The sequence below is a fragment of the Drosophila miranda genome, chromosome 3, assembly GCF_003369915.1.
Source record: "Drosophila miranda strain MSH22 chromosome 3, D.miranda_PacBio2.1, whole genome shotgun sequence".
Classification (NCBI taxonomy): domain Eukaryota; kingdom Metazoa; phylum Arthropoda; class Insecta; order Diptera; family Drosophilidae; genus Drosophila; species Drosophila miranda.
Window position 1 is genome coordinate 17,309,737 of NC_046676.1, and position 25,408 is coordinate 17,335,144.

Here is a 25,408-nt window from a genome sequence, read left to right on the forward strand (position 1 = left end):
TGCTTTCGTCTGCCATTCGCCACCATTCTATCCTCTCACATGATTCCACGCCCCAGCTGCAGGTCGCTCCGATTGTTTGCTGGCAGTTTGGGCCCATTATGACACCATTTTCCGAGCGAATGTCAAACAAAAGCCAAAAGCGTCACATCAGCAAGCATAGGGCATAGGGACAGTGAGGAAGGGCGAGGGGGACTGCGACAGACAGAAGGATAAACCGCAGACTCTGCCATTTTGTTTGCCCTGTCTAATGAGAAAAGTTTGCGGAAAGCATTGACAATGAATGCTGCTGATAAGAGAGCGGCGGGGGGCAGTTGAACAAAAGCCACAAGGCGGGAGGCCTCCATTCGTTATGTGCCCTGCTGACTGTTCGTTCCTGAAAAGTACACACACACGCCCATTGATCGATTGCTGCTCACTCATTTACGGCCGCAATTAAATGAACCTTGCCACAAGGACTCCCAAGCTAAAAAATGTTGGGCCTGGTCAACCCTTTTTCTTTTCGGGCTCCTTCGCTTGGTTCTAATTAGTTCTGTTTTCTCGTGGCTGGTAGCCCGTAAAAGAGAAATTGGAAAAACGGCAAGGATGGATTTCAGCCATTGGGTCAATGGAACAGCCATTGTACTCACTGAACCAGTGACAAATGAATGCCGAAAGGGCTTTGAATTTAATGGGAGGCAAGCTTCCGCATTGCTTGGGGCCGGCAATGCCCCAGCGGCATGCCCCATCTCGGCTCTTCGGCTGCGCATAATTGCAGCACAAAACGCTTCTAGTGTGCATTTCACCATCCCCATCCCCATTACCGCTTAAGCTTTCACTTTTCTGGCACATCTTCATGGAAATCACGCATACGCAGCGAATACCGTGAGCTGCAGAAGAGCATTTGAAAGGCATTTCGTGCCGACAGGAAACTTTATAGCAGAGACTTGCCATGTATCAAGAACTTTCAGACATCGTCAGGAAAAAGTTGCCAAGAAAGACAAGGAAAACTGAATAAACTTTGTACTGTAAGGAAAAGTGTGTGGATTAAGTGTGCCACTTGGCCGCACTTGTGCCGATTCCGTTCGCCAAACTATCTTATATCTCGACTAAAAGCCACCGAAAATACAAACATGCTTCTTCTCCTTTCAGGAATTGTTTCTTGCTCAGAAAGTTGCAAGGAAATAGAGAAAATCTGTTTAACACTTGTACACATTAGTGAATTGAGATGAGCCACGGTTGGAATATTATTTTTAAGGGCAAACATAAGGTAAATATTTTCATTTTGTACTAAACTAAATTTGTAATGGAATATTCTATTAAGTTTGCAGGGATATTGCTCTTCCGACTGCTAAATAAAAACAACTCTATTCATCTTGCTTTTCTGTTGATTATTTCCATTAAGCGACCCTTTAAGTTGTGCTCGAATTAAAAGGGTCGTTGGACTGACGCTGCACAGCTGCACAGATTAATGGCCATGCAAATAGCCACACAGAACGGCGGCTAATACCACGGACAGGACAGCACAGCACAGCATTATCTTCGATTAACGAGCGAGCGTTAGATAAATAAGAGCGAGATACAATACAACAAAAGCACAACGACCTGCTTATATTAAAGAATGCTTCTGCTTCGAACAGATATAAAAGTCCAGCAGATGTAAAAGTAAGTGCACATAAATACAAATGGGAAAAAGTAGTTTGGGTGCTTAAGACTTTCGTTTTTCCGATCGTTTCTAGGAGCCGATCCGGGAGACTCTAACTAATGTTGTCTAGTCATCAGCGACTACAGCTGTATGAGTATTAGAATCTTGTTTATTCACTGGAAGAATCTTTGTCTCTGGGCATCTCCTTCTCGGCAGACTCGACGGCATCGTAGCCGTGAATGGTGCCGCTTCTGCTGACTACTTTCCTTTTTTTTCCCCAAAAATTGTTCAATCAATCCTGGCAGAAATATCAATTTAACCGACAGGGTCGGAGGAATATCTGCGTTGTGGTTTAGCAAATCTTATACAATTTCTTCAAGCGCTCTTCTTCCCATTGGAAAGGCGGCAATTATGAATGGCAGTGCTGTTCCCTATAGACTTTGCTTCTGCACGCCATTGCCAATCAGCTGAAAGCAAACAGATATCACTGAATAATGGATTTTCCTCTGCAGCTCCCCCACTGCTCCCACGACATTACCAACGGCGAATCCTCCCCTCGAGGCCGGGGAAAAGAGTTTGTCCAGCATGCGCGAGGTCCGCTGCAGCCAAGTGATATCGAAAAGCAATTTCCGCTTTTACTACGGCATCTCCCTAATCCTCGCAACGGTTGGAAATAAACGGGGGCACCAGGGACACAGGAGCTGAGTTAAGCGCACAAGGCGTTGCCAGGACAACGAATCGTATTCGTAGTAGTCCCAGAAACCGAAGTCAATCAAATATAAACAGACAGAAACAGAAACAGAACTAGAAACGGAGCTGGAACGAAAACAGCTACGAGAAAAATCTAAAATATAATATACTCTTAAATTCCGTGAAAATGTTTTGGGGTATCAGCCCAGCGGTTGACTTGTACGAGGAGTATGTGAAGGCGTTCAAGATCAAGGATGAACCACTGCCCGAGGAGCAGGTGGGGGCTTGCGGAGATGGAGCATCTCCTTCCGGGTCTCTCAACATACTGATATGCGGCGCAGCCGATCCGCGCCATATAATCAAGACACTGGCCAAACGCTACACATACAAAACCAGGCCCAAGCTGAACATATACGTGCTGGACGGGTGTGCCGAGATAGCGGCCCGGAGTATGCTGCTCCTGGGCGTGGCCCTGGAGCCGCCAGAGTCCTTCAGCTTGGTGTACAAGGCCCACCTTTTCATGGACATCTATGGGAACTCGTTGATGCGGCCGAGCACCCACCACTACGTGGCAGCCAAGGGTCGCACGCTGCTAAAAATGGTCACCGACGAGGAGGAGCTTCAACGGCTGGCGCCCATGCTCAGCTTGGAGGGACTGAAGTACAAGGAGCGCGACGGCCTCGAGATGTCCTTCAGCTTCTGGCAGCCGCAGCCATGGCACAAGTACAACATTGCCAACTACTGGGAGCAACGATCGCGTGCCCTGCTGGGGAATCGTTACGACCACCGCAACGGCGCCTTCGACTGGGACCTGAGCATGACCCTAAAGAGCCGCGAGGGTCAGCAGATCTGCTCGCAGGAGTACCGCTACTGGCGGGAGAGCGGGGTGGCCTTCGTCTTCCCCGAGTACGAACAGTGCAAGCCAAACAAGACATTTGCTGCCGGGCTGGTGCGCAACGGACGCACCTATCTGCACCGCGGCTACGTGGGCGACATCCAAACGGGCCCCTTCTGCGGCTTCGGGCTGCGCAGCTCCGAGGAGCGTATGCACAACTCTGTCCACGGCGACAACGACTATCGGGCCACAGATGTGACCGAGCGCAACCTCCTCGAGCTTTTCCACGAGCTGCAGACACAAACCGTCTACGAGCACGATTCCACGCGATCACGCCGCTACGGCTCCGTTCAGTTACTCATGACGCCCCTGCTCACCCACAACGAGTGCGATGCCGAGGGCCAAGCCAGCTACGATCGACCCTGGATTGAGGTGCCGGATGTCACCGTGCACTTCGTGTCGCCCATGGAGATGGTGCAGCTAAAGCAGGGAGCGGCTCGCTGGACGAACACCTTTGACATTGCCTTTGTTGCCTACAACTACTTCTCCTTCCTGAGCAAGGAGTTCTTCCAGTCCCTGCATCCGCGGGCCCTGTTCCTTTTGGAGACAAAGCTGATGACGGTGGAGCGCAAGGACAATGTCCAGAGCTATGAGACCAAGGCCAAGGAGCTCATGAAGGAGGCTGGCTTGAAGGGTGTTATTAATTACCAGGCCATTAATGGCAAGCATATGCTGCTGAAGTACAAGAGAACTGAGTCAACTGATCCAGACGAGGACGAGGGCGATGATGCTGAGGCTGAGGCTGAGTCTGGATCTAACAACGAGCCAGAAGAGGTCCATGAGATGCAATTGACTGAACTTGTTTAATTTCAATAAATTTTGTTTATTCAGTTCTCCCTTTTCTTTTTCTTCTTACCCGCCGCCCATGTGTCCAGTTGAAACTCCATGCCCTCTTTGCGTTGACGCAGTGTCTGGGGTGTGGCAAAGGCCGTCGTGTGTCTGCGCTCCTCCTCAAAGTCGAGCAGATGATCGATACGCACGTTGAGCTTTCTTGCCCGCGTCCCAAGAGCCTTTCGACTGTCGTCTGCCCTTCGGTAGGTGTCCATGTCAACGACCTTTCTGCGTGGCACATGCTTCAACGCGGAATCCCAATTGCCGGTTTTCTTCAGATCGAGCATGATGTTGATCATTTGGTTGAGGGTGAGGGACTTTCCGGAACCAGATCCCCACTGCAGGTATCGATCCAGAGGCAAGCGCGCCATGCGCAGACCCAGCCGCTTCGCTTTGGCCAGCGAGAGGGGCTCGTTGTTCATCGTATCCACCATGGCGCCAACTATGTATATGTCGTCCGGGTTGTATGTGACTAGATCCTCGCGGCAGTGGGGTGTCAGATAGACCAGATTTTGCTTGTCGAAAAGCTCAGTAAAGCACTGCTTGTGCACGTTCATTGGAAACTCCGGATTGAGCATGGTCGGGATGTAGCGCTTCAGGTTCTGCATGCACTTTCCCTCCATCTGGGCATTGCAGTAGTGCAGATCGAAGGGCTCGTCGTTGAGGCGGTTCTCGGCGAAGCACAGCATTAGCTGCTTGGCCGCATAGGAGGCCTCTCGATTGTTCATGTGGATGTCATAGGAGCAGTCCAGCACCATCTTGGGGGCGAACTGCATGGCGCGCGTTAAACGATTGTTTTGCCAGTGGTTGATCGTTGTGTCGTAGATGCGCAGGAACATGGAGGTGTGCGCCAGGCCATAGATTATGTGGGTGTTCTCCTCCCGCTCTTTTCGCATATCGGCGATCCGACGCTCTGTGTCTTCGGCCCGCTGTACTTTCTTCCGCCGCTCCGCCTCTTTTTTCATATTAATCTGCCACAGAAAGGCGTAGTACTTAATGCGTGCGGATTTTGTGGGCAACGACAGCACGTGGTCCCAGTGATGGTCCTGGAAAAAGTCCAAGGCCGGCACGCGACGTCCCTCCTGATGGGCAATATCAGCCTCCAACTGCAGAACCTTTCGCCTCTTCCCACGGTCCTCTTCGGTTTCTGCTGGCCCGTCGCTTATCGCTGATCTAGCCTGTGCAAAGGGATTCGAAAACTTCTTTGAGGTCACTTCACTGCCGGCAAACGCATTGTCGCCGTCGAATGTTTTGAATGAATCCGATACTCTCCTGGCAGGTATCGCACATCCTTTGAGCATGTGACTCGCCAGTCTCCATGGCCTTAGTGTTTTCAGCATTTTTCGGTCCAAATTATTGCAGAAATTGTTTTATAATGATTTTTATAAAGAAGTGCGGTGTCAGGGTTGCCACCCGCCAACAACAGCTGGCCGCTGTCGAGGCTGCCAGACTGGCCCGTTACTGTTGCGCTGTGACTGTCTGTAAAATAAGAAGCGGCATTTGCCGACAATTTTTGCGCTTGGTTTGGAAAAACGTGTAAAAGAATTATATATTTACAAAAAAGAAGCCGCAAAACATATAAACACGATTAGCAATGGCTTTGGTTTGCGCACGTAAGTAGCTACACATTTCTAAAGCGACTTTGGGTGGAAACTCACTTTTTCGGCCGTTCCTCCAGTGACAAACGAAGTCCCCGAGACGCCCGTCGTGTCTCCCCACTCGGGAGCCGTCTTCGAGAAGCGAGTGATTGAAAAGTATTTATTGGAGAATGGCTGCGATCCCATTAGCGGCAAGGAGTTGAAGGCGGAAGATCTAATTGAGCTGAAAACGCCCGCGTTGGTGAAACCCAAGCCGCCCAGTGCCACCAGCATTCCGGCTACTCTGAAAACAATGCAGGACGAGTGGGACGCCCTAATGATTCACTCGTTCACACAGCGCCAGCAGCTGCAAACAACGCGACAAGAGCTGTCCCATGCCCTGTATCAACATGATGCTGCCTGCCGTGTGATTGCACGTCTTAACAAGGAAGTGGCCGCTGCTCGGGAGGCTCTGGCCACGCTGAAGCCACAGGCAGGTGTTATGAATGCACCCACGGCGATTCCACAGCCGGCCCTGGCCTCTGAAGCTGGCGGTGCCGCTGCACATCCCATGGAGCAGGCTGGCATGAATGCAGAGGTGATACAGAAACTCCAGGACAAGGCTACAGTGCTCACGCAGGAGCGCAAGAAACGCGGACGCACCGTTCCTGAGGATCTGGTCTCACCAGATCAGGTGAAGAGCTTCCTAACGGTGGCCTCCCATCCTGGCCTGCATTCGGCCTCGGTACCCGGCATCCTGGCCATAGACATCAACAGTGCCGACCACAGCAAGATCCTGACCGGCGGCAATGACAAGAACGCAACCGTCTTCAACAAGGACACCGAGCAGGTGGTGGCCATTCTCAAGGGACACACCAAGAAGATCACCAAAGTAATCTACCATCCCAACGAGGACACAGTCATCACCGGCTCGCCCGACATGAATATTCGCATCTGGCACGTTCCCACATCCCAGACGCAGCTACTTCTGCGCTGCCATGACGGACCGGTGACCGGACTCTCGTTGCACCCCACTGGCGACTACTTGCTCTCCACATCGTCTGACAAGCACTGGGCCTTCTCCGACATACGCACTGGACGGCTGCTCACAAAGGTTATCGACACCGCGGAGGTTGGTCTGACGACGGCCCAGTTCCATCCTGACGGATTGATTTTCGGTACGGGCACTGTCGATTCCCAAGTCAAGATCTGGGATCTAAAGGAGCAGAGCAATGTGGCGAACTTCCCCGGCCACACTGGTCCCATTTCGGCCATCTCCTTCTCCGAGAACGGCTACTACTTGGCCACCGCGGCAGACGACGCCTGTGTCAAGCTGTGGGATTTGCGCAAGTTGAAGAACTTTAAAACAATCCAACTGGACGATGGCTACGAGGTCAAGGATCTGTGCTTCGACCAGAGCGGCACCTATCTGGCCATTGCCGGAACCGATGTCAGGTGAGTCGTCGTCGTCCCACTACAGCTAAATGCACAGATTCTGAATCAGTTGAATAGCTTTATATATAGATTTATAGAAATCGAGTGAATTAGAGCTTGTTCTTGCGTCGCTGCTGCAGTTGCAAGCGATGATGCTTCTTAAAGTGCTCCATCCAGTTATGTAGGCGGTTCTGCTTGACCAGTGCCCGCCTCGACATTTCCTTCTCCGACGCCATGCGGCGACGAACCTGCTGTTCCAAGCTTCGGAGCTTAGTCGGCTCAATATGGTCCAGCTTGGACAGCAGCTCCTGTTGCAGGACATTGGTGTAAGACAGCGTTGGCTTTGAATGAAAATTTGGTCTTACCATAACATAGGATTGGATCTTCTCCACCTTGGCCAGGGTCGTGTCCTGCTCGTCCTCGTACGTCGACTTTGCGGCTGGCAGAGGAGCCTGCATATCTTCCATTGTGCGCCATTGCTTCGACGACTTCTGTGCGGGCTTCGGCGGCGGCGGCGGTGGCTTCGACTCCTCCTTTTTCTGCTCCGGATGCACTTTGTTTTGTATGTGCTTAAGGATTACAGGGACAATGCTGTTTAGCCTTATGTTCAGCTTGCTGGGAGGGAAATATATGTGTATTCGAACTGATCTCTCGCAGCACAACTCTCAACTCACTCTTTGCAGTAGCTCTGCTCGTAGCCGCTCAACAACTCGGTGGCACGTTGCTGCAGACCAGCCACGCGACGCTGCAGGAACTCAGGGTCCTTTAGGAAAACGTTTGCCGTCACCTTGCGCTCGAATGTTTTTTTCTACAAGCACGACAGTTGCTAAGAATATACCTTATAGAAAGAGGAAATTGATTCCACTCACAGCTTTGTCGTGGAGTATGCCCACGATGTGGTTGAGCAGGGCCAGCTGGGTGAATCGTCGGTTGTAGTTGGAGACCTTTAGGCGGTTCCTTTCGTAGCCCCTAATCCAGACGTCTGCATCCAAGTGGTTGCGCTTGGCGAGGTAAGGCCTCACCACTTTCTCCATGTAGTTCTGCACTTGCTGCACCTGTTCCAGGCCGGCTGGATGTCGCTCGCTAATCTCCATGCAGACGATCTCCTTAGGCATGGTCAGCCTATCCCTGTCCGGACCCTCCTCTGCCAGCTCATCCACCGTGTCATCGAAATAGCTGATTAGCTTGAGCAGATACTGGAAGCGGCCGTAGACTTCCTGCACCTCCATCAGGATACGCTGATGCTCGAGCTTAACCTCGTTAAGCTCCTCCGCCACCTTGTTCTCCTTCAGCATCTTCAGCTTCTGTTGGGCCTCCAGCATTTTCTTAAACTCGTCTGCCTCCATTTTCTTCAGCGACTCTTCGGCGAACTTGTGAAAGTCTTCTGCCTTTCCGTACAACCTGTCCTGGTGCTCCTTCTCGCGTTTTCTATCCAGAAACATCTCCTGCGTGGCATAGTGCATGAATCGGTTGCGCGTGATGTCGCGTAGCAGTAAAATGTCGCTAAGGAAATGAGCAAGTCAGTCTTCGACGGGAGTTCGCTTTACTTACCCCAACCCCCATCCACTCACGTTTTCATGCGGAACTTTCTGGCCAAGCGCTGCGAACTGGCGTCGGTTATGTACTCCGGATCGATGGTTGTAACCACGCATGGAGCCCGGGGATTGGCCACTTCGCCGCGCTGTAACCAAACCATTAACGAATGCCATTGACTCTTGCAATGTGATTGATATTCCTACCGCATTGAAATCATCAATTGATAGATTGATGGGCTTGGGGGCTTCCGGCTCCTTGTGGGTCCGAGGACGTATAAAATCTATCAAAGCAAGGAATTTGCGTAAATCATCATTCCCGTCACACTCAATACTTGAATTTTACCTTCATATTTCCGATAGACTTTTCTTTTAGATTTTTGCATTTCGTACGTGCCGTTTCCTCTGCGAAACTCGTTTTCCCGTACTCGTTTACCCGTATTCGATTATGTTGCCATGGCTACAATATTGATGATATTCGCTTTCCTTTTCAGGGTTTACCTATGCAAGCAGTGGCAGGATCTGAAGATATTCAACGACCACACGGCCCTAGCAACCGGCGTCCGCTTCGGGAAGCATGCCCAGTACCTCGCCTCCACCAGCATGGACCGCACACTGAAGTTGTATGCCATCGAATAAGCACTGGCGGCGGCGGCCAGACTAGCAGATTACCAACTAAGTCCTTCAATGTACGAGTATCTAAGCTCTTGTGTGTACTTCAAAGAAATAATTCAGTAAAATAAACCTGACCCTTTTATCAGAAAACCCTACTACGCGTACGTACGTATATTGGCATGTTTAATTCTGCATTACTGTATAAACTTAGAAATATTCAACGAGACTGCCGCGTCGGCGACTGGGCGACTCGGCAAGGGCTCGCCTTCACGAGGCCGAGATCTGCTTCAGTGGTCTCTCCAAATAGGCGGCCAGTGACATGGCCTTTTGCTTGAGTAGGCCCAATCCGACGTGGCTCCTGGCATACAGGCACAACAGCACACTAGCCACCTGCAATAAAATCGTTGATCGAGAATTAGTCTGAGGATGTGATTTGATGGAGACTCTTGCCTGTGTTATGGCCACATGACCCGTCTCGCAATCAATCAGCACAAAGGTCAATCGGTCTTCGCGGAATGCATTCCGTCCATGTTTTTCGTAGGCTGCCCAAATATTGCTGGCAATGGCGGCAGTAATGCGAGCATCCTTATCGCCATAGCCGGAGTAGGCCAAGAGTGCACCCTCCTGACTCAGCAGACTGTAAGTACAGACACTGATTAGTTTCACTGCATTTCAATGATACTACTGTCTTACAGGGTGTTCTCCACGCCCCCGGTATTTGCCTGGCTTAGAACTTGTGTGAGAGCCTTGGGTTTCAGCATTTTGAGAAGTATGTTAAAACATAAAAGGAAAAAAACAACTACGCCTCCACAGAGTGCACACTGAATGGCAAAAGGCTATCAGCTGGCTGGCTTGTTCACGTTGCATCGTGAGTGGCAACTCTCTGGCGCCAAAAGAGAATTTGATTTGATTGCATTTAAAAAGCTGGTTTTGCCAGCGAGGCCAGGAATACTATATTTAATTGTTAAAAATGGTTGCGGCTCTCAAAATGAAAATGGTACATTTTAGTCTTTAAAACATTTTTGTTAAAGATGGTCTCATTTTAGGTTACATAATCTTCAAGCCGCGTCGACATAGGCCTCTAAAACGATTCTTTAATCGTTCACAATGCATAGTATCTGCCTGCTATGTATTTCCGGACAACATCGCCATCTTATTGCGTATGACGTCATGGATAAACTAGGTCACGGACTTATTACGCAGCAAAACTGCAGCATAACTCCCTTTGTCCTCAGCAACAGTTTAGGTTTTCCAACCACCGAATTTTCAACGTTTCAGCAGGCAGCATACCTGTACTTTTTGTCATACTACGCCGTCGTTTGCCTGAAAAGACCTTGAACCGGGTTGCATTTGGAATTGCAAAATGCGCATGACTCAGCGAACCCCCATCCCTTCCCATTCCCTTCTATTAAGAACAATGAGCGAATGCACCCTAACAGATTTTGCGGGTTCTTTGCTACTGAAGCTAGAAACTGGGTCAACTACGCAATAGCATTACGATTATGATGATTTATGGCTTTGGGGGAGTCGAATGAATGCGTATGCTTGGGATGGTGTTGCATTAAAAATGTATTTATTAACTTAGATTCAACCAAATTTAGTCTTGGATAAGATAAATCGAGCAATCCGATGTCCGCTTTTGGGGGTGACAGCACCGAACACACTGCATTGGTACATTCTTTCGCAATATTGATGGAGATTCTTAAGTTAATTAAATATTACTACTGCTAAATATTATGTACACTTGGACAAAAATACATCGGAGGTGCATGCACATCTCCTCTATATGACATTGTTTGGTGTAGCCTTCAAAACTAATTTATTTTGGATTCAAGTCTCTGTGCGGGTGAAGAGAAATACATTGAGAGAGAGAAAGAGAGTGTTCATTAGAGCCAAACGATTTTTGAGGATGTCGGTGTGGTTGGGGTGGAACTGGGGAGTGCGCTGGCGGTACTGCGCTGCACTGCACTGTAACGATCCGATCTGTTAAGCTGGTGTTTAGAATTGCATTCGCGTTGCTTGTTGTATGTCTGTTGCTGGAGTTTTTCTGGCTGTTCAGCTAGCTAACTTAATTACAATCTTATCTACATGCTAAACATGTCCGCCTTTTTCTTTCGAGTCTACGAAATATCAAAATACATACATATGTATGTATGATGTATGCATGTGTACAACTATAAATGTCCTTCGTATTCGATCACAGCGCGCGCTCAATATCAAAACAAAACTTTTAAACAATAGTAACGCAAAGTTTTGTTAGTATGTAAGAGGCCAGGTGGCACGGCACCAAAAGGGTCCATTAAAGGGTCCACGTAACTAAAGTTTTTTGTTTGTTTTTGTTTTTGTTTTTCGAAGGGAGAGGATTTTGATTTAGTCGCAAGACCCTATTGCGTTGTGGAGCGAGCACACTTAGGTTTGCAGTAAAGAGATAGAAGCATGGATGGATCTGGCTCGTTCTTATCGGCCTTCTTCCTCGTTTGCGTCGGCAGGCGATCCGTGAATGTCTTGGGTAAGCCAGCTTTAAGAAGCGCCTTGCGATCGTACATGTCGAGATTATCGTTGTAGTAGGTGATGGCCTCCCAGCACATTTCGCTCAGCTTTGGCACGGTCATCCACATCTTGTAGAGAGCGTTGCGTCGACGCATCTCCTTCTCATTGAACTCGATGCCACCGAACACGTACATGCAGCCGTTGTCCGAATGTGCGGCCGAATGGAAGTACAGGGGTCGGGGTAGACTTGTCTCAATGAGGAACCACTGCTTGCTGCGCATATTCAGCTTCCAAATATCAGAAAAATATGTCGAAAAGTCACCCTAAGCATGGGGGGAGGAATATTTTGAATATATTAATAGTATTTTTCAAGAAGAGATCACCGAGTTGAACGCACCTGCAAGCCACCCGTGATGAAGGCTTCGATATCTCCATTGGTCGACTGGTGTTGCACACACGAGAAGCACTTGCGCGGCTTCGGATAGCCCTTATTGTGCTGCTCCACATCGACGATCCGTCGATCTGGGACAGTGTCGAAGTAGTCCCAGCAGTTGGCATCCAAGTTGTACGCTGGAATGCGCTGAAGATCGTACACAGAGTGCGAAGTCCCGCCGCCAAGCACAAAGATGTGCTTTCCATCGTAGATCACCTCGTGGCGGTAGCGGCCCTCGGGATCTTCGCGCATCTCCGGCCGACTAATGTACACATTCTCCCACACTCCTGTGCGCAGGTCCAAGCGATAGACGTCGCAGGTATAGTCGAAGCCAGTTGTTCCCCCGATTGTGTACAGATAATTTTTGTGGATCACAATCCCTGGACCGTATTGGGCAGTTGGTCGATCCCCGGTGACCTTCAAGCGTTCGACGGCAGGCGTCGCCCCAATACTGGCCGTTCGATACACATAGCAATCGTTCGAACAGGACTCCCCGAAGGGATAACCAGTACCTCCATGGGACTGCAAAGAGCAAAAGAACGATCAATTGAAACTTATCTCTGTTTGTTTGGTATTTAGGAGGCGAGCAGTAGTGTGTGCACGCCCCTGAAATTGCTGGCTATCATCAAATTAGAAGATATTGAGGCAACAAAGCCAGCAGGCAGTGCTTATCTGCTCTGGAGGGAACCGAACAGAGGCTGACCAGTGTCGTCTCCCCAGATAAGCGGAAACATGCCTCGCCAGTATGTTTTGTGTGTATCGGTCATGATTCGTCATCAAATTATAGCTAATTGAGGAATGCACGGGAAAGGGAAAAGGAAAGGGCATTTTCAGCCAGCATAAAATGCCAAAGGCAGTCAGCCTCAGTCACAGCCACAGCCAAAAAGCGCGCGCGCTCTCAGCTGTGATGTGAGGGTGATGTAGCGGGCACGGGAAGTGATTTTGTTTTTCATCACGAGCTTGGCAAGGGGGAAAAGCTGGGAAACAAGTTGTTGCATGCCGCAGCATAAACAACAAACAACAACTGCGTAGTAACCAAAATGGAAAGCAAAACAACAGAAAGAGGGTTGGACTCGGATGGCATGCGCACAGACAGGGACGGAGACAGAGACAGAGACAGAGACAGAGGCGGAGGTGGACACAGAGAGAGAGAGAGAGAGAGACAGACATTGAGACTGCTGCAGTGGCAACGGCAATGGCCATGGGGGCAACTGTTGGCGCTCGGAATCGGGCGATTCCCGTTTGTTTGGCATGATATTTCGAGTGTTTAGAATGCATAAACAAAGCGGAGAGGCGGAAGAGCATCATGGGCAAGGCAAGGCAGGGCAGGGCGTGGCATTGGCCCTGGCATCGATCCGTATTGCACGGAGAGCTCTCTTTAACCCAGAAATACTTTCGATAGATCTGCGAGAGATCTGCTGTTGTTTCCCTCTACAATGCCCGGTATTGGATGCACATTGGGCGCTGCCCGTTGCATCCGCACACCCTGCACTATTGGCCCAAAATGGTTTTCGTTGCTAGGAAAAACAAGTTTTCATTATAATTCGCGGAACGGGGCAGACATCGCGGGTCTTGGGGGTTTTCTAACAGTTTCGCTTTCCTATTCACACACACACACACACAGACCCACACGCGCATTTGCAATCTCGCACACACACACAGAAGATCAGAGAGACAATTATCTATTTTTGTCTTGCACCTCCTCCCTCGACAAATACTCACAATCAACACGTTATTGTGAATGGTCAATGCGTTGGAGGCCAGCTCCACAGGCAAGTTGCTGGCGTTCTCTGCATTCAGCTCCAGCCTCCAGAGATTGGTGGCAAAGTTGTAGCTCCAGAGCTCCTGGAAGAGCAGGCAGCGACCGCGACGAGCTGCAGTGACGGCGCTCCGGGGATTGTAGCCGCCCAGAGAGTACAGATGAGAGTTTGAAGCGATGATGCGGTGGCCACTGCGGGCCAGCGGGTAGCCACCAGCGCAATGCTTATGCTTGTAGGCGCACTTCATCAGACGCAGGGGCTGGAAGCTGTACTGGCGCAGTGTCTTTGGCTGCTGCTGTTTCTCATCGGATAAGAGGGACGCGCTAAGGGCGCTTTTTGAAATGTCTTTGGAGTCCTGTTCGTCGGCCTCGTCGCTGGAGCTGCTCGACATATCTGAAAACATTTCCTCAAGCTCCGAGTCCGAATCCGAATCGCCATAGTCCACATCCACATCGTCGTCGTCCTCCTCGTCCTCGTCGTCCATGTCACTGGCCGCATCCATCGGCTCTACAGCTGCTATGACCTGAAAGCGTGCCACAATATCCGCATGGGCCTGCAGGACCTCCTGTTGCTGGTCGACTATATTCTCCCAAAGGCCTTCCTCCTCTGGCATGTCTTGCTCCTCTGCCATTTCTTGATCCATGATATTGTTGTTGTGCTCCCGATTCGATGGCAGCCACAGGGGATATAAGACTATCGTGTAGATGTAGTGCAGCAGCTTGGCCACGAACAGAAAATATCTCCAGGTATGACGCAGTGTGCATATAGTGATGTACTTGAGTCTGGCTGGTTGTAGCATGTGCATACCACGGTTAATTAACTGAATTATATAATAGACAATTTTGAATCCTGTTCAATATCGTTTTTTTGGGGATTTGTATAGAACTGAACTGAAAATATTGTCTAATTTTTACGAATTTTGGATATTGTTGTTTTCGGGAGACGGCCACGACCTCGCACAGCTGGTTTTGCTACACTGCTTGCTTTGTTGCTGTCATTTTGACATTCCTCGCTCGCACTCACACACATCTGTGGCACATGTGTATGATATGGAGAAAATATTATTTATCGTTGAAATTATTACGACACGAACTTGTAATTATTATTTTTATTGCACATTGATTTGAACTGCATTAAGTAAAGTAATCCATTTTAACTACGCTTTAAACTGCAAAACAGTGTGACCGCGGATTTATCGTTAAAATATACCGTCCAACCCTCAGAAATATACCAAAATATTTCGTCTTAATTTAAAAATATACCGTAAATATACTGACGAATTATTTCTGTTCACGTTCCATCATATTCCTCGATTTTGATATTCGGTTCAATATTACTAGCTTTCTAAGAACCTCAGCTCTTAACTCGTTATTTTAGCCGATTCATCGATCAATTTCCTACAAGAATGGTAACATAAAATATATCATTTTTATTGTATTGTTTAAGAAATAAAGTTCAAGCTAAATTGGTCAATAACAATTTCCACTAAATTAATTAATTTCCACTGGTTGCGACGTATTAACTACATTTTTATGTAATTACCACACCTCTAGGGGAAATGTGAACGTTTCAAACATTTTTGGCCGTTTTTTTTAATGTAATCCCCATGGAAGAGCTAATTTGAAAAACCTCTGATATCCACTGAGATTTGGATGTCAAAGATCGAATTCCTGATGCTGACCACGAGTAGGCTAGGATATTCCTCTAAGTGGCATTTCTACAGGATTTCTACAATGGTGCATTCGACAAAAATACTTACCACGAAAAAGATTGAAAATCCCACCAAACGGCTTTCGATACTATCGACTGGATACGTGTGGTGCGCGCCAAAGGGTCTGGGGATTCCTGAAACGGATTTAGATATAATGTATATCCTATCAGATATTATTCGTACTTACACTACGTGAAATACACTAATGAACAATTCTTCGAATGTGAAGTCCAATATGACATATGATTAATAGGCCACAGAGCATATACAAAATAAAGTCTCTTCTGATATTGTGGGGAGAGCTTCTTCAAAAATTGTCATTATTCTCTAAAAATGCTAGAGTTCAGGTAATCCACAAATGCCAGCAATCCTATAACCTATATCTCTATATATGTATAACTCATAATGTTGTATGGTTCTATTTATATTACGAGTTCGGCAGTTTTACAAACTCACGAGAAGAATCAAATCTTAGTATAATCAGAATTAATTTCTGGAACCACCCGAACTGGGGAATCCCAAATGAATTCTACTAACTTTTCCACTTCAAAAACAAGCCATTTTGTTAAATTTGCAAAGCGGCCACACTGCTCTCATACCAGACCGAACCAGGGTAGAATGGTGCATTAGGTACGGCCACCGAAGCGGCAATGTTAGAAACGAAGGTACTACTCTCAACTTCCATTAGTTTAAATAATTATTTCGAACGGGTCTATTTGTATGACCTAACAACTTTATTGTTAAAAACAATGTACCTTGCAGTAGTTATTAGTTATTTAAGACAAAAAACCTTAAGAGGACACATTGTGAGCGGTCCCTACCTAGAATACTTATACCATGCATTCACTCGTACAATAAAGACCGCCGTCGGCACAAATTTTCTCATATTGTTTTTTTCACTTGTGTAATGTTCGGATGCGGTGTCAACTCAATAACAAAATGCTGATCAACTATAAATCGAATAGACTTTGATAGCGATAAACTCGGATGTGGCACAAAGCATTGCGCCTGACGTTGGCCCCGAGGTCGTATGGTGTATCATAAGAGTCGTATCGTCGCATTTCGGTGAGGTCCCGCGCAATCTGTAGGAATGACCAAGTCCAACCAATACTTTACTCCACGCATGTTTAAAATTGCAGCGCGCGTGTCATAGTTTTCAACCCCAATCCGTGGTAATAATAATAAATATATATTCCATCCAAGCTCTTGAAATTCCATCGAATAACTCAACGCCGAAAAAGGGGACTTCGCCAATAACATTTGAATGTTCTTATAAATTGCACAGATTTTGCAGTCCACGACCCTTCATAACCTTAAAAAGGCACGTGCATTTGCTCCGTTTTGCGGCGTAGAAGAGTTTCCTCGTATATCAGACACTGACGGAGAGCCCAACCACCGCTGTTGCGCCTGCCACGAGAGTTGACAGGGACCGACGAAGATGGCAACAGCAGCCGACCAGCTAATGGCACCTGCCTCCCTCGCCACGATAGCGCCAGTCAGCAACGGGCAACAGTCTCTGCTGGCAACGACAGCAGCAGTAGCGATGGCTGCCAGGAATGGACAGGAGCAGCAGGAGCTCGTCGAGAACCAAAAATCCACATCCCCGAAGCCAAGCCCCATGCCGAACCTGAAGCTGAACAAGATGGGCTCGGTGTCGAGCAAGGAGAAGCGTGTCTACAAAATCGTTTTAACTGGCGGTGAGTTTTCCAGTCCAGTAAACTGAAACTGAAAAAGTGCTTCGCTTCTCTTCGGCTGTGCGCGTTTTCTGTATCTGTTACAAGTGTCTCTTCGAGTGGTCTCCTGCCAGCCCCCAGGTGCACTTTGTTTCCGATTTATGTCAAGGTCGCAGGCTTGCGTCGAGGGGTAGTTTGTCCTGCGCGCAGCTTCCCCTCAAATGTCGGCGTTGGCCGTTTGATAATGTTTGGTTCTCAACGCCAACGCCAATGCCAATGCCACCGCCACACAGTAGGTAGCCGCTACCGGCTTTATTTTACAGTCGCCCCGCACATAATTTACATTTAAATGTAAAAGAGAGGCAGAAACCTGTTTATTCCGCGCTCATATGATATTGCTTGGGCGCGTGGTCTAATCATTTAATTTGGCCGAAGTTATGACTGTGATTAGCTAGAACACAAACGGTATTGACGTATTGAAGAGGCCCATCTGCTATCTGCTATTTGCCTGTTGCGCGAGCAGACACAAAAATGTATATTCATATGTATTTGTCGCCGTCTATTATCGCACTTTGGCGGTATGGTATTGACTTCCTCTGCCGCACCACACTAATCGAAATTTGGCGACAGGCTGAGGAAGAAGCTGATAAACGACAGGCCCCATTCAGGCAGGCTCATTTAGCAAGGGGCACGTGGGGCCCGTTCCATTCCACATCGATGACTAATCCCTCGTGAGTCCCCCAGGGCTATAATGTTTCCGGCCGATCAATTCCTGATCGATGCACGGACCAGAGACCAGAGATTGCGGTACAATGGCCATGGGCATGAGCAGCTCTGTAATTGCAGTCAATGTCAGTCCCCATTCCAGCAAAGTGCACAATTGAGGAACAATTGGAGCAGTTCTCAGCCGCAACAGCGGCAGATAAGCAACTTGTTCGCGCTCGTTCACTGCTGTCTCGCTTCTAAGTGGAATTTGGGGCTCAATCGAGTTATTTGTTCATAGTTGTCGGTCGAATCAATCGTTGATTGCCATCTGAATAATTATTTGAACACTACTTTCAGGTCCCTGTGGCGGCAAGACAACGGGCCAGTCCCGTCTGTGCACGTTCTTTGAGAACCTGGGATGGAAGGTGAGTGATGTGGGGTATTCCATTCGGGTATTCGGGGATACCGATAGGTAGAAAAGGCCTGCGAGTCTTGAGCTTTGTTTTGGGCCACGGGCAGCTGTAAGTAGTGCCCAATCCTGGTGGGCCAATTAGCGGGCAGAAGGGCAGTAACAGACTAAGAAAGAACCCGCTTAGAATATCTCTATATCTCTTTCTTTCGTACCTTCCTATTGCCCCGCAAACTCGAAACAAAGCAATGAGCATGTTAAATATTTTCAGGTGTTCCGCGTGCCTGAAACGGCCACTGTGTTACTCAGGTAAATGCTCTCTCTCCACACACACAAAACATTACAATTTTGAAAGGAGGCAATCAAAGCGAAAGGGGCCAACTGGGGAAGCTGCACCCTCAACTTGGCTCCGAGTAGATTTGCTTGCCTCCAAGGCTGGGTCGCCCAGCCGAGACTTTGAGGACACATACACGAAAACCGATACCGATGCAAATGCAATGCATATTTGATACCGGTCGAGTTCGTAACCCTCCACACTCCGACAGAAAAATCCTATCTCTATCATACTTATTCGAAACTCGTACCTAGTAAACGCCACGCTGCACGTCCACCAATGTAAATATGCTAATGCTTTTGTTTCTTTTTCTCTTTCTCTCTCTCTCTGTTTCTCCCCCCGTCTCCCGCATATCTAGTGGTGGCGTCAAGTTCTCTGATCTGACCGAGAAAGAGGGTAAGTAGAGTTGCAGCCTTGTAACGAAAAAAGGATTAGACGGAGTTTCGCACTTGCAAGCATTTTCCGAAAACACTCGTGGGACCGATCTTCCAGTTCTTCCTTTATCCACTGTCAAGGTCGACCGTTTCAGAGCAGTTTCTAAGAACGAAAACTAAAATAAATCAAAATATTTACTAGCGGGACGGGACCCACACAAAGAGACCTTTGAAAGCGCTGTACTATACGTACTATATATGCTAGATGTATTTTTAAAATAAAAATCAGGCAACTGCGACAGCGACAGCGACCAACGACCAACGATGCCACATACTATATGTAGATAGTATGTGTGTATGTATATCTCTTTGCGTATATCCGAGTACATGGCATAGCAAGGCGGCCACCATGAAAGTCACGTCTCAATGATGAATCTTACGTAATTCCTTTGTGCCCAAGAATTTGCCGAGCATTTTCCCGATATCCTGATGAGCTGTCTCCGGCAACTGACTCGAGAATTGCGTGACTTGCGACAATTTCCATTTCGCCGGTAACTTATTCCTTCTATTATTTCGAGACCAATTTGTCAATTGCGTTCTTAATGGATTTGCAATTGGCGGGAGGCCCTCCTGTGGCCGCCAAGAATGCGAATGCGAGTATCTAAATTGCCAAAAACAGTACCAAGATAAGATATGGAAAGCGCACCCACTCCAGTCTGGAGGGGCCTTGCCTGGGGTGGTCCGGTGGTCACATGAAGGTTGGATTGTCATAATTCCTTGCCATATTGTAGCCAGTAGAGGGTAGCCAGCAGAGAGTAGCCAACAGCTAAGGGCTATCTAATATGCGTATTGATGCTAGTACACACTCACCCGAAAACCAAACACCCACACACCCGAACATCAACACAACCCACTCACATGCGTACTACCCACGCAGACCCGCCCACGCCAACCACGTTCGTTTACAAAGATCTGCCATTTGCCGCGCCGGAGCACAGTCTCATCGACCTAACCGCATCCTGTCCGCGTTGCTTGGCCAAGGCTGCCTCCAAGCCCAATGGCAGCGAAGGTGAGTGAGAGCCGATCAGCAGGTCCTCTGATCGGATCGAGTCCTCTTGCGCTGATCTCTAAAGCAACCGAACCGAACCGCTTTGTGTCTCGTTCAACGGAGTTCAGATCCTCCTTATCGCTGTGACCCTGTCCATCCTTTCTATGCCTGTGCCTTTGCCTGTGCCTCAGTACCTGTACCTATGCCTATGCCTTTGTTTATGTACCAATTTGTATGTATGTATGTATGTGTATGCTTGAGCTGCTTTATCTCACGGCGACAGCAAAGACTTGAACAGATCTCTGTCCGCGGTGCGTGTCCGTCCCGAATGAGTTGACAGTTTACCAAACAGAAAATGAATTTTGACTAATGCAAACACTGTTCTCCATGCACATACATACTACTCCTACTCCTACTACATATACATTCTTATTTATTTGTGGCTTCATTTCTTTGATTTACGGTCCGATCTATGGTCTGCGTGTGTCTCTGTGTGCGATCTCCTAACACCTGTGTCCAATAACTGTCTAACAAGCTGTAGTCACTATGCCTCGCCATGTGGCAGGCTATATACGTATTTACGTGTCTAGCAGATATATCTGCACATTTCAATAATAATATTTTATGCCAAGCCCCTGCCGTTAGCTAGCCTCTACGATTTCTGCAAATTTAAATGGGGCATTTAAATTTAGCCCCACATGTGAATACATATACATACATATACGAACCGTGAACGTATGCACATGTGCATATATTTGTGGCCAATAATTGTAGATGCGAATACGATAACAAAGCTGGCAGGCAGCTGGAAGCTGGAAGTTCCTTGGAGTTTTTATTTTTTCGAGCGTCCGATCCCATATGCCTATTTCTATAACTGGAAGTGTCCAGACGGGATTGCATCCCCTCAGCAGCACACGAGGGAATGGGCATTTCCAGCTGTGTTTTCCATCAAACTTCCATTGTAACGGATAATTCTAGATCCACGCTAGCAGTACTCAAAAAAATTGTCTTTCCTTTATAATTCATTTGTACATACATATGTATGTTCATATGTCTATAGACCCGTGTGACTTTACCAAGCCAGGCAGTCAGCCATGGCCACATGGGCAGTTTCCCAGCAGAAAGACATTTTATTTTCGATTTCTTTTTGGCTTTACTTGTTTATGAATGTAAATTTGTACATGTCTGCTATGTGTATCCGATTGACTGGCTAATTAAATACGTGCATTATAGACGAAAACATTTTAAGTGTTCTGTCGCATCACGTGCTTTCTGACGCGACAGCCTCCCGTCATTCGCTCTCTTCACCGCTGTTGAGTACATATGTATGTATGTACGTACTCCTCCCTTTCTCTCTCTCACTATATTTTCGCAGCCTAGCGTCACTTGTTGTTGGTGCCGCGTGCTTTATATAGCGGCTGATATCATACATATGTACATGTGTATGTGTGTATGTAGATTCTGGCACTAATATACTTGCCAAAAAGTTCCCGTTTGAACTTGTTCGGTCAATTGATTTCCCAAATTGGTTTCTAAATGATTTTGTTTTTTCCAGTGAATGTTTTTGGTCTGTTCCTGTCCCTTTCGCCCTCTAGTTCCTCCTGATTTTACGTACCTATCCAACTTCTTCATTAGTCAAATCTGTGCTCTGAAACTATGCAAATTAACCAGACTAATTATGTAATTAAAAATGTGCCGTCAAGAACTTAATCTGCATACATTTACATACATATGTATGTATGTATGCATATCGTATCTGCTGCGAATCCATTAAACGTTGGAGGGGCACACACGCCCCTTCACGCCCATACATACACACGTCTATACATACATACTACTAGCATTCAGGTACATTATACATATATTTCCTGATACGCCATAACGTTGAAAAAAATTACGAGTACAAATTACGCACATACATTCATAAGTACACGTGTATGTATGTATGTGTGTACAGCGAACCTACCACCAACCAGCTATACTATTGTAAGGTATTTTCGTTATTTTCCTCTTATATCATCGCTAATTGAATTAGAAGTCGAAGGGGAACAAAGAATCTGCGATCGAAAACAAAACACAGTGAACGGAAAGGCAGGCAGGCGTCCCACACCCAAATCGATCTATTTCCCTGGCACTCGGTGCGCCGAGTCAAGTTCAATGCAGCTGCCGCGGCAGCAGCGGCGCAAGTATTACGAGCACAACAACAACTCGGCCAGCGGTGCGTTTTCGCTAAGCATCACGTGACCCCGCAACAGGTGTCGCTATGCCCAGCACTGCAATTGTTTTTGTCGCGGACAGACGCTGGGCTTATCGCTTAATGGCTTCGATTAGCTCCCATGTTTCACATATCAGGTTGAGAGGGTCACTCTCGGTATAGGTTTGAGAGGGCACGCGATCTGACAGGTGTATTGGGCAAACAAACTAAGAACACACTTCATATGAGAGATTACGGGAAAGACTAGCATGGAAAACGATTGCATTTTATTATTCGGTTTACAGGAAACTCTACTTTAGGAAGAGTTCGGATTCTGGATGATCGAATGGCGGGGTGGTGGGCTTCGTTTTGTGTGTGCTCAACATTTTCATCGATTCAAGACCAGACCAGACAGAGTTTCACGCAGCATCAAATCGACCGACATAAAGTCAACAAAGAAACGAGTAACTGGATACTGGCTATCGTCCATCAAGCATTGCCATCATACTCTCGAATCAGCGCCAATCAAATAAGTTTTCTGTTCATAACTCGATACCCAGCGTGGCGTGTCTCTCAACTTATATTCGAATTTGCTTGCAATTGTATTTATTGATTTGATTTCCATTTGTTTCGATTTCGATTGCAAATGAGTCGCGAGTGCAACGACCGAACGAACAAGCAGTAAAACTTCCCTTTCTCCCTCCCTCTTGTAGCGTACAAATTTCAGGAGAATCTGATACGCACCATGGTGCAAATTGAGAACACCTACTTCGAGCTTGGCAACTCGAGCACCCGCAACTGCCTGATTATATGCGATCGCGGTGTCATGGACGCCAGTGCATGTAAGTGAACACAATTAAAACCACAGACGGAGCCGGAGATTACATTTGGCTTTCCCGTTCGTCAGATATATCGAAGGACAAGTGGGAGAAGATGATGGCGGGCAACAAGTGGAACCCCGTCGAGATGCGCGACAATCGCTACAACCAAATTTTGCACTTGGTGTCGGCGGCCAACGGGGCCGAGGACTTCTACTCTACGGAGGTGAGTAACCAGCGGTCGGCGGAACTGTTCTTCACTTGACCAATTCTTTTGTTTGCCAAAACAAACGCCCAAAAACACGGTAGAAAAGAAAGCGCCATTACCAGGTACCCAACAGATTAATGGCTATATAGTACATTTGATACCTAGCTAACATGTAGCTTTCTAGTTGGGGCTAGGGGCCTGAGTAGTCTCAGTGTCAATCAGTTTGGGCATGAGCTAATTCGTGATCTATATATTTATTGCAGGACCACGCCTGCCGTTCGGAGGGCGTTGATCTGGCGCGAGAACTGGATTACAAGTCAGCGGCTGCTTGGGTGGGACATCCCTACTTCGACGTGATCGACAACTCCACCAACTTTGAGGCCAAGATGAATCGCCTGATCGAGTCCGTATGCCAGAAGGTTGGCATCGACATCGGCGATCGTCTGCAGGCCACATCGCGCAAGCTGAAATATTTGGGTATGTTCTGAAAGATGCACCTCCACACAGGGTCTTCTCTAACTTCGGTTTCTTCATTACAGTGGCCATGCTGCCGCCTGACAGCGAGTTTCCGCCCTTTCAAGACTTCGACGTGGTGCATCATTATCTGCAGTCCGGCGGACCCAAGGTGCAGGCACGCCTGCGCAAGCGCGGACAGAAGAATCACTGGAGCTACATACACACGCAGCGGCGACCCAATGTGCACGGCCAAGCTCGCATCGAGGTGAAGACCCAGTTGACGCATCGCGACTACATGAACCTGCTGGCGCAGCGTGACGATGCTCACTTCACAATCTACAAGAAGCGACGCTGCTTCTTGATCAACAACCAATATTTCCAGCTGGACATTTACAAGGAGCCCGGCCATCCGCGGTTCGTGTGTGCCACGAAGGTTGTCCCCAGTTCATTCGTTGCTCAAATATTTCCTTAATTTTAGCTGCAAGGGTCTGGTGCTGCTGGAAACGTATTCCTCGCTCACTGGTGACGCGCTGAAAAACTGCATGCCCAAGTTCTTGAACATCGTGAAGGAGGTAACCGGCGATCCGGACTATTCCATGTTCAATCTGTCACTGAAGGAGGACTGGAGCACCACCAAGAAGTTCTGCCGCACAGCGACGCACGGTAAGCAGCATGAGCAACAACAACTGCATCAAGAGAAGGAGAATCAGAATCAGAAGCAGTATCATCCCTACGACGAGACCAGCGACTAAGGAGCCATCGCCATCAACATTAAGATCATGCTTAGCCAAAGAATACAGAACCAAATGCTTGATAAACACTAATGTACATACCGTCGTGCCACTAGTCTTTGCTGCATGCTCATCTTACTCTTTCTGATGAACACTTACTTTTCTGTTGATTTCGATTTCGGATTGTGATGACTGTGTTTCTTCTTTTGATTTTGTAGCCAAGGGCGCCGCTAACGGAGTCTCCAACACGCCGTTGCTACTCAATGGCCAGTAGACCTCAAAATTGTCCTGTTCCTCCCTGAATCTCTTTTGCACATGCATATTACACGACAACCAACAACAAACAACAGCAATGACCTGGCAACAAAATGTACAAAGAGCTGACGTGTGATTCACACGAAAGAGCAAGGTCCGAAAAAGATTAGAGCATTCACGCGGATTCTCTCAAGAGATGAAGCATTCCATCGCCTGGCAGGGTCAGCTGGTGATGCTCTATAAGCAAGCGAGTTCTCTGATCTATCACACACACACACACAATGTTACTTATTTGCGTACTTAGCCCGAGGAAGAGAAACTGCAAACCAGAGGCGTAGTATGTGTCGTCGAGTCTATAGTTTATAGTTTTCAGTTTCACCGAAATCGGTGGTCAAGTCAACCACGATTGTACTTAATTTTCTTGTCAAGTTTGCTCGTGCTAATTTTGTAAGCCATAACTAACTACAAACGCTGTATGTATGTATGTATATCCGTGGATCCGCGACAAATTTTAACCTTTTTGTGTCTTTTGGAGAATGTGAAACGATAATTTTAATTGTAGTTTTAAGCAAATAGGAAATACGATTACAAATACAAATACAAGACCACCCAAA

General features: G+C 47.6%; 7 protein-coding genes across 16 annotated transcripts; 3 read left to right on the plus strand and 4 right to left on the minus strand.

Moving 5' to 3' along the window:
- Positions 1 to 2,389: 2,389 nt before the first annotated feature.
- LOC108159210 (dynein assembly factor 3, axonemal homolog) lies at positions 2,390 to 4,036 on the plus strand. Its single transcript, XM_017292287.2, has one exon. It carries the CDS (start codon positions 2,499 to 2,501, stop codon positions 4,011 to 4,013), a length of 1,515 nt encoding a protein of 504 aa, XP_017147776.1. The 5' UTR covers positions 2,390 to 2,498; the 3' UTR covers positions 4,014 to 4,036.
- LOC108159212 (mitochondrial ribonuclease P protein 1 homolog) lies at positions 4,019 to 5,468 on the minus strand. Its single transcript, XM_017292292.2, has one exon. It carries the CDS (start codon positions 5,375 to 5,377, stop codon positions 4,034 to 4,036), a length of 1,344 nt encoding a protein of 447 aa, XP_017147781.1. The 5' UTR covers positions 5,378 to 5,468; the 3' UTR covers positions 4,019 to 4,033.
- A 49-nt stretch (positions 5,469 to 5,517) lies between these two features.
- Positions 5,518 to 9,350, plus strand: LOC108159209 (pre-mRNA-processing factor 19). The gene is made up of 3 exons (XM_017292286.2): positions 5,518 to 5,650; positions 5,716 to 7,069; positions 9,075 to 9,350. Exons 1-3 carry the CDS (start codon positions 5,632 to 5,634, stop codon positions 9,217 to 9,219), a joined length of 1,518 nt encoding a protein of 505 aa, XP_017147775.1. The 5' UTR covers positions 5,518 to 5,631; the 3' UTR covers positions 9,220 to 9,350.
- On the minus strand, positions 7,129 to 9,075 carry LOC108159211. The gene is made up of 7 exons (XM_017292289.2): positions 8,927 to 9,075; positions 8,788 to 8,864; positions 8,620 to 8,729; positions 7,918 to 8,551; positions 7,723 to 7,856; positions 7,414 to 7,663; positions 7,129 to 7,356 (listed from the first exon to the last, which is right to left on the minus strand). The coding sequence occupies exons 1-7, from the start codon at positions 8,964 to 8,966 to the stop codon at positions 7,159 to 7,161; spliced, it is 1,443 nt and encodes a 480-aa protein (XP_017147778.1). The 5' UTR covers positions 8,967 to 9,075; the 3' UTR covers positions 7,129 to 7,158.
- An 11-nt stretch (positions 9,351 to 9,361) lies between the features above and the next one.
- Positions 9,362 to 10,027, minus strand: LOC108159213 (ragulator complex protein LAMTOR2 homolog). Its single transcript, XM_017292293.2, has 3 exons — positions 9,889 to 10,027; positions 9,646 to 9,832; positions 9,362 to 9,585 (listed from the first exon to the last, which is right to left on the minus strand). Exons 1-3 carry the CDS (start codon positions 9,954 to 9,956, stop codon positions 9,463 to 9,465), a joined length of 378 nt encoding a protein of 125 aa, XP_017147782.1. The 5' UTR covers positions 9,957 to 10,027; the 3' UTR covers positions 9,362 to 9,462.
- Positions 10,028 to 10,746: 719 nt separating this feature from the next.
- Positions 10,747 to 15,060, minus strand: LOC108159208 (kelch domain-containing protein 10 homolog). Its single transcript, XM_017292284.2, has 3 exons — positions 13,841 to 15,060; positions 12,083 to 12,640; positions 10,747 to 12,008 (listed from the first exon to the last, which is right to left on the minus strand). The coding sequence occupies exons 1-3, from the start codon at positions 14,681 to 14,683 to the stop codon at positions 11,580 to 11,582; spliced, it is 1,830 nt and encodes a 609-aa protein (XP_017147773.1). The 5' UTR covers positions 14,684 to 15,060; the 3' UTR covers positions 10,747 to 11,579.
- A 1,382-nt stretch (positions 15,061 to 16,442) lies between these two features.
- LOC108158673 (TRPL translocation defect protein 14) lies at positions 16,443 to 25,408 on the plus strand. Of its 10 annotated transcripts, none has more exons than XM_033391388.1 (13): positions 16,443 to 16,654; positions 16,729 to 16,761; positions 16,875 to 17,286; positions 18,325 to 18,392; positions 18,648 to 18,685; positions 19,069 to 19,106; positions 20,022 to 20,153; positions 23,040 to 23,168; positions 23,234 to 23,370; positions 23,454 to 23,474; positions 23,616 to 23,829; positions 23,892 to 24,222; positions 24,287 to 25,408. In XM_033391388.1, the coding sequence occupies exons 3-13, from the start codon at positions 17,028 to 17,030 to the stop codon at positions 24,558 to 24,560; spliced, it is 1,641 nt and encodes a 546-aa protein (XP_033247279.1). In that variant the 5' UTR covers positions 16,443 to 16,654; positions 16,729 to 16,761; positions 16,875 to 17,027; the 3' UTR covers positions 24,561 to 25,408. The 10 variants fall into 10 exon arrangements, with proteins under 10 accessions (XP_033247279.1, XP_033247278.1, XP_033247280.1 ...); XM_033391390.1 differs by having other exon boundaries at positions 16,446 to 16,761; positions 24,287 to 24,471; positions 24,758 to 25,408; XM_033391387.1 differs by having other exon boundaries at positions 16,443 to 16,761.